The 17,241-nt window shown below is 38.2% G+C and overlaps 1 protein-coding gene across 1 annotated transcript; it reads left to right on the top strand.

The window, feature by feature from the left end:
• Positions 1-1,781: 1,781 nt before the first annotated feature.
• LOC311086827 (thread biopolymer filament subunit gamma) lies at positions 1,782-7,360 on the top strand. Its single transcript, XM_084119981.1, has 9 exons — positions 1,782-2,547; positions 2,655-2,715; positions 2,831-2,926; positions 3,490-3,669; positions 3,764-3,889; positions 4,941-5,161; positions 5,714-5,751; positions 7,026-7,058; positions 7,209-7,360. Exons 1-9 carry the CDS (start codon positions 1,907-1,909, stop codon positions 7,250-7,252), a joined length of 1,440 nt encoding a protein of 479 aa, XP_083976107.1. The 5' UTR covers positions 1,782-1,906; the 3' UTR covers positions 7,253-7,360.
• The last annotated feature ends 9,881 nt before the right edge of the window (positions 7,361-17,241 follow it).

The following is a 17,241-nucleotide window of genomic DNA, read 5'->3' as shown; positions in this document are numbered from 1 at the left end:
TCAAGACGGTTTAACCTAACCTATAAGTTTGTCTCTTGCAATAAACCCCAAGTGTCAGAATTATCAGTAATGGAATAAAACCTCTTCCTATTCTAAATAACCCTGGGAGAAGTGCATAGTGCACTTTAGACTGTTCTGGGATTTATATATATATGAAAAAAATAGTCACATTGCTTTCCACTGAACCACAGACAATTCCTCTTCTGATCAGAACAACAGGGTGTGATTTCCCCTTCCCTTTCCACATCATATCTTGTTGAAGGGATTTTATACATTACACTGATATTCATGTCTGATTCTGTGTCCGCATCCAGGGATCCTAATCTAGTATTGAATGATTTCATTTTCACAATAATTGAGTTGTCTTGGTCTATCTCTTCATATGATAAAGGTTTCTATTAGATTACATTTTAATTGCTCTATAACATCACAGATGTGGCAGCTGAGTGTAATTATGCCATGGGCATGCCTTGAATTTGCAAAATGAGTGAAGGTATGCTTCACCTGCCATCAGAACAGGCACAAACCTATCAGTAGAGTCTGCCCTTGAGCATAGCATAGACTTTCAAGACTAAGCAGATTCCACATTTTATTAATGTCACTGATACCAAGCACTGACCTTATGTAAGAGATCTGTGATAATAATTGCATAAAGGCTGGAGCTTACAAAATTCACAGAAAATTGCGTAGTGTATGATGTGTGATTCCATCCAGTCAGTGGATCAAACATGTTTGATATATTGAGCCAATTTTAGAACACATATTGTTTTCATTTTTCATGCAAGGTTCATGCTTCTGTGGGAGTTTGTTGTGTTCGGAACACCGTGAAAGTCTGGTAGTGTGTGGGTTCTAAAAAGAACCATTGACCGGTCTAAAGTAGCAATGTAATCTGAATAAATTTAATTAAATATACATGCAAGCAGCATGTATATCACTAATATTTTCTGTTATAGTAAAGTAGATGTTTTACCAGTGCCTGATTCTTTTTGGAGGGCTCTTAAAAGCATAAAATTGTATATTTGATTGTATACAGTATTTATTTTATCATTTTAATTTAATTATATTTAAGTAATTTCCCCTGTCTGTTGCCTTTGACGTCACAGCTCAGAATATTTGCTAATGAAGAGTATTTAAGACTATGTACTATTATAGTATTTCTTTTTTTTTCTTTTTTTTTGAATTAGCTTTTATTTTTATATTTTATATTTTATGTTTTCATTTTAATTTAAGTTTAAGTTTGAGTAATTTTGTTATGTGCTTTGTCATTTTTATTAGTTTTTTAATATTTCTATTTATTTTTATTTCAGTTTTAGTATACTTCAACTTAAGGCAAGATTTCAAATTCTCTTTTAATTTGTTAAACATATATTTATTTTATAGCTTTATTTTAATTAACGAAAATGTTTTTTAGTTATAAATCAGTGTATAATGTAATTTTCCTGTGATTAATCTCATAGGGGATTGGCTCAAAAAATTCTACAGTTCCACAAGCAAATACAGCAGATTATAAAAGTTTGGGAAACCTGTTTGGAAACAGTCATTGTTTTTGCATTTTAGTTTAGTGATTCTCCAAAAGAGAATAAGGCCATTTCAAAATTTGGTCGGTGAGATTTAAGGGTGATATTCATCTTTTAGTTGTCACTGCAAATACAGCATTTAGATTGAAGTCCCATCCTAGAAGGAAAATATGCCTGCAGGTGAGAATATTTTTAGGTTTAACAGACGCCATACCTTGCCACTGAGACAAGTTACAGCTTATTCTTTCTCAATAGAGTGTCTCTTTTTGCACTGCCCTCCCTCCCTCCCTTAAGTGTATTTAAACGGCGAGCATTAGTCTCTCGCCCTGCCTGCACTCCCTGCTCATTTCAGACTCTGATCCTTCAGCACTCATCCATAGCTATTCACCATGGCTTTGTCTGTTTCCTTCGGCTCTTCCAGGATGTCTGGGGGATACGGAGGTCTTAGTGCAAGTAGTGGAGCAAGATTGGGTCTAGGGCTAGGAGGTGGTGCTGGCTTAGGTGGAGCTCTTGGCCTGGGAGGAGGACTGGGCTTTGGAGCCGGTGGAGGTCTTGGCCTTGGTCTTGGCCTTGGTGGAGGTGCTGGAGGTGGTGTAGGATTGGCACTGGGAGGTGGTGGTGGTGGTGCACTGTTTGCCAGTCCTGCATTCGCTATGGGTCGCGCCGTTGCTGCAGGAGGACTCGGTGCAGGCGCCGCACTCGCCTCCGGTCCAGCATCAGGCTCTGCCTTGGCCCCAACACTTTCCAGAGCAGCTGAGAAGCACACACTCTCTGGGCTCAATGACCGCTTTTCCACATACATGGCCAAAGTACGGGCGCTACAGCATGAGAATGCAGCTCTGGAGGCCAAGCTGTCCCAGCTGACTGGGGGGACGGATGTGTCCCAAGAGTCATCCGTGACTGCCACGGTGGAGTATGAGGCCCAGCTGAGCGAGTATCGCAGCACACTGGAAACTCTCACCATCGACACTGTCAAACTGGAGATTGAGTTGGACAATGTCCGTGGAACTGCCCATGAACTGAAGGCTAAGTGAGTTTTTTTCTTTTTCTTAAAATGCTTAATGTTATTCAAACACTTGAAATATACAGCATATTGTCAATAAATAACATTGTTCTTTTTTTTGGATTTTCACTAAGGCTTGACTTTGAACAAGGAGTGAAGTTTCAGCTTGAGTCTGATATTGCTGCCATGAAAAAGGTGAGCAGGATGACATGATCCAGTAACATAATGTATACTAAAAACGATCTGTTATTGATTTAATTTGTTGTTCGTAGACAAAACTTTGACCACAAATGCCTGTATCCCTTTTCAGGACATTGAATTGGCCTCCGACTTAAGAATCGATTTGGATGCCAAATTCTCCAGCCTGAAAAATGAACTGGACTTTGTCAGCAAAACACAAGAGGAGGTACATTTCCGTCAATTAAAATCTGAAATGCATACATGCAAGGGGTAATTAAGATAATGTGAAATTTTGCAAATATAAAAAAAGCTAATATATTTATATTATTTTATTGTTTTCACTTATGAACATTAAAAAATAAAATAATGATCACCAAGACTAAATTTATTTGATCAAAAATACAGTAAAAACACTAATATGGTGACATTTTATAACAATTTAAAATAACTATTTATTTATCATTAAGCTGATTTTTTTTGCATATTACTCCAGTCTTCAATGTCTTCATAAATCATTCTAAAAAGCTGATTTGTTGCTCAAGAAACATTTCTTATTATTATCAGTGTTGAACAGTGCTGCTTACTATTTTTTTGTGGAAATCATGATACATTTTTTTCAGGATTATTTTAATGAATAGAAAGTTTGAAAGAACGGCATTTTTTAAATGTTTTGTAAAAATGTAAGAGACTATGGGATTTTTGATTAATTTAATGCATCCTAGCTAAATACATGTATGTATTTCTTTCTTTTTATTAATTTATCTCTGTGTGTTATGTCTATCATTTTAGGAATTGTCATCTTTGCAATCTAAACTGGGCACAACAACAATGGACACTTCAATCTCAATGATTGAAGTAGACACCGGGAAGTCCTTTGACATCTCTGAAGCACTCAACAAGATGCGAATGGAATATGATAAATCTGTGCAGCAACACAGAGAGGAGGCTGAGGCTTATTACAAACTCAAGGTCTGCACACAAGAAGTGCTCACATTTTCTGAATGTTTTGATAATTTTTGGCATTCCAACTAATAGCTCTTATACTCTCTACTTATGAATCTAGATGGATGAGATGCAGACGACCAATGCCAAAAACACAGAAGCCGTGTCATCAGCCAAAGTAGAAATCACAGTTGCCAGGAAAGAGCTGCAGACGCTGAATTTAGAGCTGCAAGGGCTTGTGGCCGCAGTAAGTGTTAGACTTATTAAAGGATGTGTAATGTTGGCCAAATCAAGGCACTTTTTACAGCAATGAAATGAAGTGCAATTTAATCAACTTAAACACGAGGATTTTATTTTTATGACTGTTCAGGTGGTAAAAGTGTTCAACAGTGGCAGGTCCCTTGAGAAACAATGTTCGTCAGCAGTGTGAAATGCTTCAGTGCAGGTTCTCAGCATATTATAAACATCTCTTGAATAAATCACAGCTGTATGAGACAGGAAATAGATTACATAGGAAGTGGTTTATTGATCTCAGCCGTTTTGAATTGGCAGCAAAAGCCCCAATGCCACAAGTGAAGTTGCACTGCTGCAAAAGTGGCAGTTTTCTAAACAACTCAGACGTTTCAGGAATTTTATGACATCATTTACAATAAATTCGATGTCTGAGAACATGAGATATCATAGTGCTGAAGAATTAGGTGTTTTTGGTTTACTGTATGGTAAAGTTGGACAATTATTCTATGAAAAGACAATGAAACCACTTTATAAAAAAAAGCTAACACATTAGTTTAGGGTCCAATTCTCACTATTATCTAGTTGCTTATCAGCATGCATATTACTAGGATATTGGCTGTTTATTAGTACTTATAAAGCATATCTTATTCTGTATGACCATATTCTACATCCCTTAATCCCAATACCTATATACCTAAACTTAAAAACTACCTTACTAATAATAAGCAGTAATTATGAGTTTATTGAGGCAAAAGTTGAAGTTAATAATTAGTTAATAGTGAGAAGTGGACCCTAACCCCCACCCCCACCCTTTTCCAGCTGATCCATTCTAGCTAAAATCCATTGACAGCCAATTAGAATCTATCCTGCTTTAAAGAGCTTGAGCATTTAAAGTGGCAGACAACAAAACTGCAGCAGGCACATATAATAAACAAAATGTTATCATCCGTTGGTGTGGACGCTTATTGTTATCATTCTTGTGAATCGGCCTTTAGTCTTTGAAACATAACATACCATGACAGCCATCTATGAAGAAGAACATTTGTTTGTGTTTATCTTTTCAGAACATGTCTCTGGAGCAGAGTTTAGCAGAAGCCCAGGCTCAGTCTAGTGTGGGTGTTGCTGAGTATCAGGCACAGATTGCTAGCCTCACATCAGCCATAGAGTTGGCTAAAACAGACCTTCACAAACAGATTCTGGCCTACCAAGAGCTGCTGGACATCAAACTCGCCCTGGATGTTGAGATCTCCACCTACAGAAAGTTACTGGAAGGAGACGACTTCAAGTAAATATTGTCATAATCATATGGCTAGTTGACATATAACATGGACATCAGTGTGGCCGGTTGCATAAACATCTTAGACTAGTCTTAAAAGTTAGTAATCTAATTGTTTTCTTCCAAGATCGGTCCCAACTTTTTGAAGTTACATAAAAAGGTAGTTTGGTCTAATCTGAATCTGAGTGATTACCTCTTGTATAACTGCTAATTGGAAAAACTAGCTATTAACTGACATAGTCTTAACATAGAGGCCAAGTTTATGCAACTGGCCCCAGGATCTTAGGTTAAAATTTACATATATGTGCAGATCAAGGAAAGTTTTTTCACCATACTCACCTTTTTGCCTTCACTAGTTTATTTTAATGTGATGGTCTGTGTTATGACGTTTTTGAAATACAAATATTCTGTGTAGTTGCTTGATTGGTATCATAAATAAATTGGAAAGTGTTAGCATAACACAGGACAATTCTAAAACTAGTATGTCAAGTAAAATAGAGATTGCATTGTTTGCTACATTTTCTTTCTTTCTTTTTTTCATTCATACTGTTTAACTTTCAGGATGCCTGAGTTCACAGAGTCATCCTACACTTTTTCAGGTGAGAGCTGCTTTTGTAGTTTCAATATCTTTGAGTAAATGGAAACCAAACGTTTATGTAAGTTTAACAAATCACAAGGACCAACAGCAACAATGATATCAGAAGCTTTAGGGAAAGTCATCAGGGAGTTTCCTGACTACCTTAGAAAACTTCTGTGGTCAGACAGTTGAATCTTATTGAGCGTTTACTTGGTTACTGTTAACAAAACTGTTATATTTATATCAGCATACGCATTGCATGACTGCTCAAACCAGCAGAATGTTAGTACACGTATGAGTGTGAATTTGATGATGAAGATGACACACAAAGATCTCCTTGCAATCTGAGATAAGAGAGAGATAGATTTCAAAGTTTCAAAATTCTGTCATCCTTTACACACCCTCGTGTCATTCCAAACCCTTATGACGTTTTTTCTTCTGTGTAATAGTAAACAAACATTTTGAGTAAAATTTCCGTTGGTACTTTACTGATAATCTTCAAATGAGCTGTTAACAGCATCATTGCTTTAGTGAGAACCGGATCTGTCCGATTTGTGAGTGAATCATTTAGACAGGTTTGTGAACTGGAATCCAGTTGATGTATAAGGATTATCAAAAGAATTATTTATGATATCAAGTCATGAGTGCATGACAGCCCCAGTCCTCATTCACATTCATTATATTTAAAGAGTGGTCAAGATATTCTTAAAAAAAATCACTTAGGTGTTCCATGGAAAAGGAAACTCTTATGACTTATGATTGGCGGAATTTTAATTTTTCTTTGTTAACTATCCCTACTACACACCACTACAGCTATGCAAATTGTTTTTGATTTCACAAAGCGGATAGGATGATCATTCTGTTTTAACTTTTCATGCACATGATAAAGTGACACAGGTTGTTGACTTATGGACTTCATCCATAACATGTAGATAAAATGTAAATAGTTGTGATGATTGGCATTTTTATTAAAAAGAAAAGTCCAGGGGCATGGGGAGGGGGGGGGGGGCGCTTTCTCATCTGCGCTTTTCCATCCTGTAGGGAGGGCTTTACCCCACACCAGTACCCCCCAGGACTCCCCCCATAACCCTGCCCCAAAGGACATACAAACTAGATACATCCTGACAGGCAAGTTTTACTCTAACATGCAAAGGCAGTGTAGGACAGAAACTGCTTCAGATTTATGAATGTTGACAAATACTTCAGCCAATTAATAGTGCTCATCCCTTGTCCCTTTCTCTCTCTGTTTATTACTGTGTGTGCCTTTATTCCATTGTCCCTTTTTTCTACCAACAGCTGGTCAAATAAAGGTCAAAGAAATTATTACAGGTATGTGCGCAATCATTTCCACTGTTTGATTTGAAGTCAACTTTTATTTGTGCTGTCCATGAGCTGCCCTTGCATTCGCCATGTGACTTTACTGTTTTTACCAGTCATCAACAAGACCAGCATGTGACTTTCCTCATCTTTCTTACACAGAGACATCAGTTATCTCTGATGCAGATGATACTGAATCCTCTTAAATTCTGGGAGGCCCTTCAGTCAATGCAGTCTTGATGAATGCAGACCCCTGGCCCAAAGAGTGGAGTGTCATTCGCTGTTTCTTCAATAAAGCTGCATTTATGATTAAATCTATAGGTGTTTCGTTTTTCTCAATATAATATGTAATTCTAAGGCATTCGGTATCATTAGTTTACTGCAAAAAATTCTCATGAAAAATTGTGTAATTGTATTTATTTGCACAGTTACTTGCTCAAAATTAAAGATTGACAACAAGTACGTACAAACTACATTTGAATAAGCATATGAAAATGTATATGAAATTAGGGATGTCCCGATCAGGTTTTTTTGCCCTCGAGTCCGAGTAATTTGATTCTGAGTATCTGCCGATACCGAGTCCCAATCCGATACTTCTATAACACATAAAAAAAGAGTAAAGAAGAGCGAAAAATTTGTGGCGGCGCGGGGGGATTTGTGGCGGCGGGGCGGGGGCGGGGGGGTGTAAAACATTTTTTTGCATCACAATAAGTGTATTGTGATTGTCAAAACATTTTAGTAACTTAACTGAATTTTATTAGGTTTAGTGACAACATGTTACAATGTTTACATGGTACAATTTCTACATTACATTATTTAAATTCAATTATTGTGATTTGATTTAATATTGACTCATTTGGATAAATATTAGGTAGGCTACACAAGATAGGCATTCATTTTTCTCAAGAAAAAAACAACTCACCTAATGCTGTAAACATACAGAGAGCCCTACCAGCTGGCAGTAGCCTATTATTTAAGGTTAAAAATAACTATTAAATATAATGCGTTTTTTTTATTATAATAACAACTTTATTTAATGATATAAGTAAAAATATAATAAATATGCTATATAGTACACATATTTAGCAAAATATTCTCTATAGCTCTTTTTTTCTAGCCAACTAACGTGCTATAGCCTATATATTATGGTCATTAAATGACTTTCCTGAGGTAAATGTTATGTGACATAATTGTTCTCCAGCTGTTTTATTGACCCCTTTGTTTGATTGATTGGTCGATATTATGTATGAGGAATATACATTTCGGTAAGTTGTACTGTATCTTTCAACAGTGTTCATTCGTGTTTATTTACTAGCTAGAGATGATCCGTTCACGTGCCACTAGGGATCTCTCGTCACAAGTGCCAAAACGGTATTTAGGGCCTATAAGAGCCCTGAAAGGGCGAAGGTTTTCGTAAGGATTTTTTTTTTTTTTTTTATTATTTTTTTTGTGTGACTTTTTGCCACTTTTGGGGCCCTTAACATGCTCAAAAACTCTTGAAACTTTGCACACAGGTCAGAACCTGCGGCCATCAGGGCCGGACTGAAGCTGGTACCCGGGCGTGGCAGGGGGGCTCGACAGCGCCCCCTGGAATGGGGTCCGAAATCTTGGTCCATATATCAAACACGCTTGCATGTAATAATATGAAACTCAGTACACATATAGATCTCATCGGACCGAACAACTTTCATGCTCTAAGTTTTACACCAGCCCAACAGGATGTCGTTTATTATACGTTGTTTGGAAAACGCATACAATGGAATGTGAAATACTCCTCCTAGGGAATTCATCCGATCACCACCAAACTCGGTGTGAATGAAGTCAAGACATTGAGGATGAATTCTTGCGAACAGATTTTTGATATCTCGAACGGTTTGGCCGTGGCGAGGAAACAAATTTCTGGCGAATAATGGGACACAGGAAGTGTGTTATAACTTCTGCATACATTATCTGATCTTGCTGAAACTTCAGCAGTGTGTTCGTTGTAAGAGGCCGATCACATGGATGTGACATTTGTGAGTCAAAGTTATAGCGCCACCAACTGGCAACAGGAAGTGTGTCACTTTCAAAATGCTTTGAAATCACTCTCTTATTTTTACCCGATTTGCTTAAAACTTTATGTGTATAATGTAGACACACGGCAGATGTAGACCTGTGAAAGGATTATTGATATCTTAGATACTGTTGCCGTGGCAACGCATCAAACTTTAATATTCTTTTCGGATGCTTTTGAGACTCTTCACATGCTTGAAAATGCATGAAACTCGACAGACACATCACATTTATTATCCAGTAGACGTGCAAAGTTTCAGAAACGGGCGTGGTGGAATGGCTCAGTAGCGCCACCTTTAGTCAAAAATGGGGGCTTAGTTTTTCCTAGAATCACAAAACTTGGTAGGTGTATTGTTCTCATCAAGCCGGACAACTTTCTAATTTACAGTCATTACCTCAGACCCACAGGAAGTCAGATATTTTGGTTTGAATGTGGATTTTCTGGAGAATTTTCTCTCTCTCTCTCTGTGTGTCTGTGTGTGTGTGGAGGGGGGGTTGGTCTATTCCATTTAATCTTTGTTTTTCAAGGTTTCAGGGGCTTTTGGGGCCCTTAACGTGCTCAAAAACTCTTGAAACTTTTCACACAGGTCAGAACCCATGGTCATCAGAGCCGGGCTGAAGCTGGTACCCGGGCGTGGCAGGGGGGCTCAATAGCGCCCCCTTGGACACGGCCTCAAAACTTGGTCCATATATCAAACACGCTTGCGTGAATTAATATGAAACTCGATACACATATAGATCTCATCGGGCCGAACAACTTCCGCACTCTAAGTTATTAGCTCCGCCCAACAGGAAGTCGGCTATTATGGGTTGTTTGAAAAACGCATGCTGTGGAATTTGATGTACTCATCCTAGAGAATTCATCCAATCGCCTCCAACCTCGGTCAGCATGAAGTCAAGACATTGAGGATGATAAATTGCGGACGGATTTTTGATATCTCGAACGGTTTGGTCGTGGCGAGGAAACAAATTTATGGCAAGAAAAGAGAAACACGAAGTAATATAACTTCTGCATACATTAACTGATCTTGATGAAACTTCAGCAGTGTGTTCGTGGTAAGAGGCCGATCAGATGGATGTAATTATTGTTAGTCAAAGTTATAGCGCCACCAACTGGCATATATATATATAAATAAATATAGCTGCGAGCAGCGATGGAGGGCCCAAGCCGGTGACACCGCCACCCCGGTGGCTTTAGTGTAACTAAAGGCACCAGGGTGGCGGTGCCACCGGCTTGGGCCCGCAATCGCTGCTCGCAGCTATATTTATTTATATATATATATGCCAGTTGGTGGCGCTATAACTTTGACTAACAATAATTACATCCATGCAGCAGACATATCCTCCACGGCACGACAGAAAGGGCTGCAATCTAGTTTAGGTTAAGTGTATTGTGATTGTCAAAACATTTTAGTAACTTAACTGAATTTGATTAGGTTTAGTGACAACATGTTACAATGTTTACATGGTACAATTTCTACATTACATTATTTAAATTCAATTATTGTGATTTGATTTAAAGGAGCTGTATGTAAGAAATGTATTTCAATTAATCATAAAATGGCCCTGATATGTCACTAGACATTAATAAATCATGTTCATTTCAAATACTTATATCACTGTCAACAGTAGTCCGGCCAGGATATTGTCATTTAAAAAGTGAAGTTGCAGCCCTCAACTGATGTTGATGTTGTCATGTTGTGTTTTGGCCTGATGCTCCACCCTCCACCTATCTACCAATCACGAAGTCAGTAGTGTTTCAGCATCCGGGTTGCCAGCTCTGCTCTAGTTACCACAGCTACATAGCAGCCTACGTTCCTGCTGGATCCTGCAGCATATCTGGCAACCTTGAGTCAGGGGGGAGGGGGAGGGGATACACCGCTCTACAGTAATTTGAAAGTGATTGCAGTACCAGTTTTGGCCACAATCTTACATACGGCTCCTTTAATATTGACTCATTTGGATAAATATTAGGTAGGCTACACAAGATAGGCATTCATTTTTCTCAAGAAAAAAACAACTCACCTAATGCTGTAAACATACAGAGAGCCCTATCAGCTGGCAGTAGCCTATTATTTAAGGTTAAAAATAACTATTAAATATAATGCGTTTTTTTTTATTATAATAACAACTTTATTTAATGATATAAGTAAAAATATAATAAATATGCTATATAGTACACATATTTAGCAAAATATTCTCTATAGCTCTTTTTTTCTAGCCAACTAACGTGCTATAGCCTATATATTATGGTCATTAAATGACTTTCCTGAGGTAAATGTTATGTGACATAATTGTTCTCCAGCTGTTTTATTGACCCCTTTGTTTGATTGATTGGTCGATATTATGTATGAGGAATATACATTTCGGTAAGTTGTACTGTATCTTTTAACAGTGTTCATTCGTGTTTATTTACTAGCAAGAGATGATCCGTTCAAACAAAGATTCAGTTTCTACCTGTTCTATCAGAGATATGACAGGTTAGCTACGCTAGCTAAGCTAAGGATGACGACCAACCTAAACAAGTAACGTTATTAGCCTAGTTTCCCCACCTTTCATCATCGCATATGTTCTACGTGTCTTTAAACATTTCATACTGCACTCGTCTCGCTCGCTCGCGTCCTATTCGCTTTGGACGCGCGAATGGATTCAGAATGTTCAAGCGTCGAACTAGACGCGATACACACGAATGTGACGCTCTATTCGCGTTTGGTGTGAACGCAGCATAATGAACAGGCTCCGATGTCAAGATTGCAATGCTGTTATGTGTGTGTGTGTGTGTGTCAGAGAGAGAGAGGCACGGGCGCGATCGAACAGTGGAAACATAAAAATAAATACTCCGTCATTTTATTCATACAGGACATCATTAAAACTGCAAAGTGTTGTAAGAGTAACTTACTTAAACTACTTATTGATAACTGATATGCTAAGTTAGCTCGCTAGCTTTACTTACAGCAGACATATGTATGCTTATTAATTTTCGAGACATTTAGCTGTGAGTGAGGTCTCCCACACTGCTTAATCCATTGTCGGCATATTTCCGCTTGGGTCTTGGGCTTTGGAAAGGCAAAAAAAAAACGACCTCTCCCTCTAAACTTTTGGGGTACCTGGTGTCAGACTTGCAGGTGCCATAGGCGCATCGTTTCACCATCTTGCTGAAATCACAATGTTTGACGGAGGTCCTTCTCCTTAGTTACAGTTGCTGAGCTAGGATTGGACGAGGACCGTTTGAGGGCGGGGTTTTGCGAACGGTCAATTGCGTGTGTCTCACGGTGAATGCGAGTTGGCAGCTCTGAGTCTATTTTTGCTGCGCCGCTTTTGCTGAATTAAAGTGACAATGCATTAATCATGGCCAAAATACACCGCAGTTTTATCCAAAAAGTGCATTGATGATATCTATTGTGTTTTAAACAGTCAATCAAATGACCAACAGCAATTTAAAAAGAAAACAAATGTCCAAAAACAAACTTGTTGCCATAACAATAAAAACAAAGATGAACCAAAAGTTATATAAATGAAATTATTAATAAAATAAGCTTCTTGACAAGTCTTTTCTCTTAAATGTATTTGAAAACGAAAAAAAGCAATGCCAACTTATCCAAGGCTCTGTCTGTACGGTCTGTACACAACCCGCGGTTCAGGCGCGCGTGACAAACGCTGCCAGTGTGAAAGCAAAACGCGCGTGTCCTGCTCACCATACGCACTCTCTCCTGCGCTGCTTACGCTCTGCTAACGCGTGCAGTGTGAAACCGGCGTAACTCTGTGCCACCGCATAACTATAGGGGCCCTATTTTAACGATCTGAAACGCAAGTGTCAAAGCGCAAAGCGCAAGTACCTTTGTGGGCGGGTCTTGGCGCTGTTGCTATTTTCCCGGCGGGATAAATGACTCTTGCGCCAGGCGCAAATCTAAAATGGGTTGGTCTGAAGTAGCTTCATTATTCATAGGTGTGGTTTGGGCGTAACGTGAAATAAACCAATCAGAGCGTCATCTCACATTCCCTTTAAGAGCAGACGCGCTTTGTTCTAAAGCGGATTCCTATTATAACGGCGGATTTGCCAGACGCGCGCCAGGAGCGGTTCACAGCCGAGGAGAGCAACGCTCTTGTCAGGGACGTTTGGGATGGAGAAACCCACCCAAATTAACTTCGGTTAAAAAGGCGTATGATAATTTGGGTAAATGTGTAAGCTAGATGTATGCTTTTATAATAAATTGTCTATCTATCTATCTATCTATCTATCTATCTATCTATCTATCTATCTATCTATCTATCTATCGTAATAATGTATGATTTGCAAAAATGAAAACTGCTGCTTCTGTGTAGATGAGAATGCACACGCTACATTGATTATGGCCAAGCATGCGCCCTTAAAATAGCATATGAATAACATGCGCAACGCGCCACTGACTTTAAACTATTTTTTTCCTGGTTAGTGGCGCAATTGTTTTCTAAATCTGCAAAATAGCATGAAGGAACGTTTGCGCCGGAACACGCCTCCTTTTTTGCGCTGAACCGCCCAGGGAGCGCAAGTTCATTCCCTAGTTTAGCGACGTGCTTCTGTGGAGGGAAAAGCGCGCTTTGCGCGGGTGCAAAATAGGAATGATACATGCGTCAGTGTACAAAGTCAGTTGCGCTGGGTGCAAGATAGGGCCCTAGATGTGTTAAAAAATAATGAGAATATATATGCATATATATCCGAGTCCTGATCGGGAGGTAACGTCCGATTCCGATCGAAAACACGTGATCGGGCCCGATTTCCGATCACGTGATCGGATCGGGACATCCCTATATGAAATACAACAAAAGCACCTTAATTTACATAACTGTGTCAAATACATAGTACAGGGACTCGAATTGGTTGGTAATGCTATTGAAAAATAGTAAAAAGTTAGTTCAGTGAGTTGCAACCCAAAAGTACACGGAATTACACAATACATTTAATTTAGCCCTAAAACACAACACAATGTAAACAAACACCTGTGAAGAATCAATACGGAAAAATCCCTTATATTATTAAAGGAGAACTCTGGTCAATTTTAACATTGAGCTAATTTTTTTGTAAATTTGGAGTGCTGTCAGTACAGAGAACAACGACAAAAATCGGTGTTGCCTACACCGTGTTATCCTCTTTTTAAAATTAGCACCCTGTTGACTTCAATGGGGCAAGTTTTAAACCTGCTTTTAGCCTCTTAACATCCTTGATGTGTCATTATTACAAGTGCACAGCCAATGTGAGTTGATTCCTTCAGAGTGAACACGGTGAATCTGACTGCAGTAGATGTGAAAGATATGAATAAAAGTGATGTTAATTCAGCCAGCGCACATACCTGTATTTACATCCTGTTTTCGGTCCACAGTAGTCGACTGTCGAGTTCACAATCGACTACTGTGGACTTCGACCGAAAACAGGAAGTAAATACAGGTATGTGCGCTGGCCGAATTAACATCATTTTTTTATATATTTCTTTCACATCTACTGCAGTCAGATTCACCGTGTTCACTCTGAAGGAATCAACTCACATTGGCTGTGCACTTGTAATAATGACACATCAAGGATGTTAAGAGGCTAAAAGCAGGTTTAAAACTTGCCCCATTGAAGTCAACAGGGTGCTAATTTTAAAAAGAGGATAACACGGTGTAGGCAACACCGATTTTTGTCGTTGTTCTCTGTACTGACAGCACTCCAAATTTACAAAAAAATGAGCTCAATGTTAAAATTGACCGGAGTTCTCCTTTAACACAGTACATTGGGTATCACCAGAGAGAAGTCTGTCATTTTCATTGGAAGGTCCAGTTATAACCTTTTGATTAAACATTACGAATTAAAAAAAAGAAGGAAAAAAAGAAACATATGCACAGATTAATTGTTCACAATAAGATCTATAGAACGCATTTAGAAAATAGATTTGGTGATATTTTTCATGTCGATTTAAATCTTCAAAATTAACTATACTCTTATCTTCTTTAGACACAATGAAGCTATAAACTTCCCTCAGAATCTTTTATGCTTTCTCCCAGAAGGTTGTTGTTAGAAGATCTCATGTTGCTCTGACGAAAAACTGAGGAAGTCACGCTTTGTGAAATCACGCTCATGTCATTTGTTTTTCTCACTTTTTTCTATTTTAATTTTTCACTTTACCACTGTGATACCACAGGGCTCATGACACTATTCAAAACATCATGTGACTGAGAAGGGTATAATGGAAACATAGGCACTCAAACAAACAAACCCAAATAGATGTAGGCCTACACCTCGATTCAACCTTACTTTAGAGCAGAGAGTTAACAAAAAGAGTGAGTGACTAAAACTAAACAATCATTGCAGCTACAGATTAGCATCCAGCTAACAACCTGAAATAGTATTAAAATGCATTTTTTGGTTTCTGCAAAGTGAATTAATAAACCCTCCACACTCAGAGTTAAAGTTTTGTGGGGGTGTATGAGATGCATTATCTGTGCTTTGTTCCTCTATATAACCTTGTGGTCTTAGCATGTCGTGCAAATGCTCACCGCAGAATGTTCTCAGTACTACAAGGTACTAAATGACATTTGTCCTCATCTCTCAGTGCCACAACCGTTGCTATGTTATGCAGGTTTGTCATGCAAACTGACGTACCAGGAGGGTAACCACCTAAATCAACTGACTTTCACGTCAGTTTACACTGATTTAAAGCAAGATGTGCATTGCATCAGCTTTTTGCTATTTACACTTGTGACTAATCACTTTATAACAGTCCTCAGTTTAGTGAAATAACCTACAGATAAGTAATCTGTCAAAGTTAGCTCTTTTTTAGCAGTGTTAACACATGCTACTTCCACAACAGTTTTCTGAGTTTTAACCAGGCCTCAAACAACAGTTTGAGGAAGGTCTAAAACTCTGATTAAAAGTGCATGTGTCTTTTGTTTGACCTGGTCATTGGAAACTGCAAAGAAAGGGGAACAGTTTATGGTTGGCTTGCGTAAATGTCATCTATGGAGGCCACTGGGTATAATTATAGACACAGAGCATGAAGGTCTATCACTGCTTGCTCTTGTGACGTACACCTTCTCTCTCAAAAAACATTTAGCAAAAAATTGTACAACAGCTTGTAACTGGGGTAGTTCCCTTAAAAGCCCTTTTTTTACCCATAAAAGGTGCATATTATTACCTTAGAGGTGCTACATAAGGTACAAAGTTGTCCTTTTAATGGTACTGCCCCAGAGGCAAGCTGAAGGTATAATTTGTACACAATTTTTCTGAGAGTGTTGTTTGCACTTTAAATGAATATATCCAACACATTTTCGCACAGAAATAGTTTATACCAACACAGAACATGTTTTTGATCTTGTCACTGTGATGACAAGATGAGTTTATAAATTGAGCAATCAGTATTGCATTCAGCAATGGCAGCAACAGATCCAAGATAACCCAAAACTACTTGTTTTGAGAAGCCATCTAACAGCATGACCTAAAAAAAACTATCTTGCATATCTATGCTAAGCATCACGGTTGTTTATTAACACTGTTATATGAAATTAAATATTTTATATTTATATTTACTGCAAGGGAGAACATGCAGTAGTGTCTGATGTGTGAGAAAGAGGAAATTTGTCCTTTGAAACAGGATATGGCATAATAGTGCATGAAAAAAAAAAAAGAAATAAGTGTCTGGGTGACCGTTTTAATGATAAACAGGATGTCTGGGGCACGAAGATTCTCACTTAAGTGAGGAACCATACATGCAATGATGGCGTGTAAAAAAATGCAAATGAAAGCTTATTTATGATAAAACTTTAAACGTTATCGATGCATAGCCAGGATCAGAAGTGTTGACGCATCATCTGTATTACGTAAATTGTTGGTAAAGAAGTTGCTGTGTATGCTATTGCTCTAATTCATTAGCTAGCGAATGATTAGTGTTTTACTTGTGTTGATAAAAATCTGGATCCTGTCATGTCATGTCAATGTGACTGAACACAGTGACAAACAAACCTTAGAAAACAGTGAAAAAGGGAAGATAATACAGTTCCAGGTGCTTCCTTGTTTTCTTTTGTATTTCATGGCAATCATGACAATACCAGTGTAACTCGAGTTGAAAACAAGAGTTCAGTGTAGGCAAAATCCCCTTAAAATTTTTTAAATTAATCAAGATGTATAATAATA

Source organism: Abramis brama (genome assembly GCF_963993115.1).
Source record: "Abramis brama genome assembly, chromosome: 7".
Taxonomy (NCBI): domain Eukaryota; kingdom Metazoa; phylum Chordata; class Actinopteri; order Cypriniformes; family Leuciscidae; genus Abramis; species Abramis brama.
This window is presented reverse-complemented; position numbering and strand designations above follow the sequence as displayed.

Bases quoted from the DNA above. Each gene is read 5' to 3' on its own strand.
- LOC311086827 (XM_084119981.1), top strand. From the start codon at position 1,907: ATGGCTTTGTCTGTTTCCTTCGGCTCTTCCAGGATGTCTGGGGGATAC. The intron at 2,927-3,489 runs GTACATTTCCGT...CTATCATTTTAG, and splicing joins TCAGCAAAACACAAGAGGAG to GAATTGTCATCTTTGCAATC. The intron at 7,059-7,208 runs GTATGTGCGCAA...TTTCTTACACAG, and splicing joins GGTCAAAGAAATTATTACAG to AGACATCAGTTATCTCTGAT.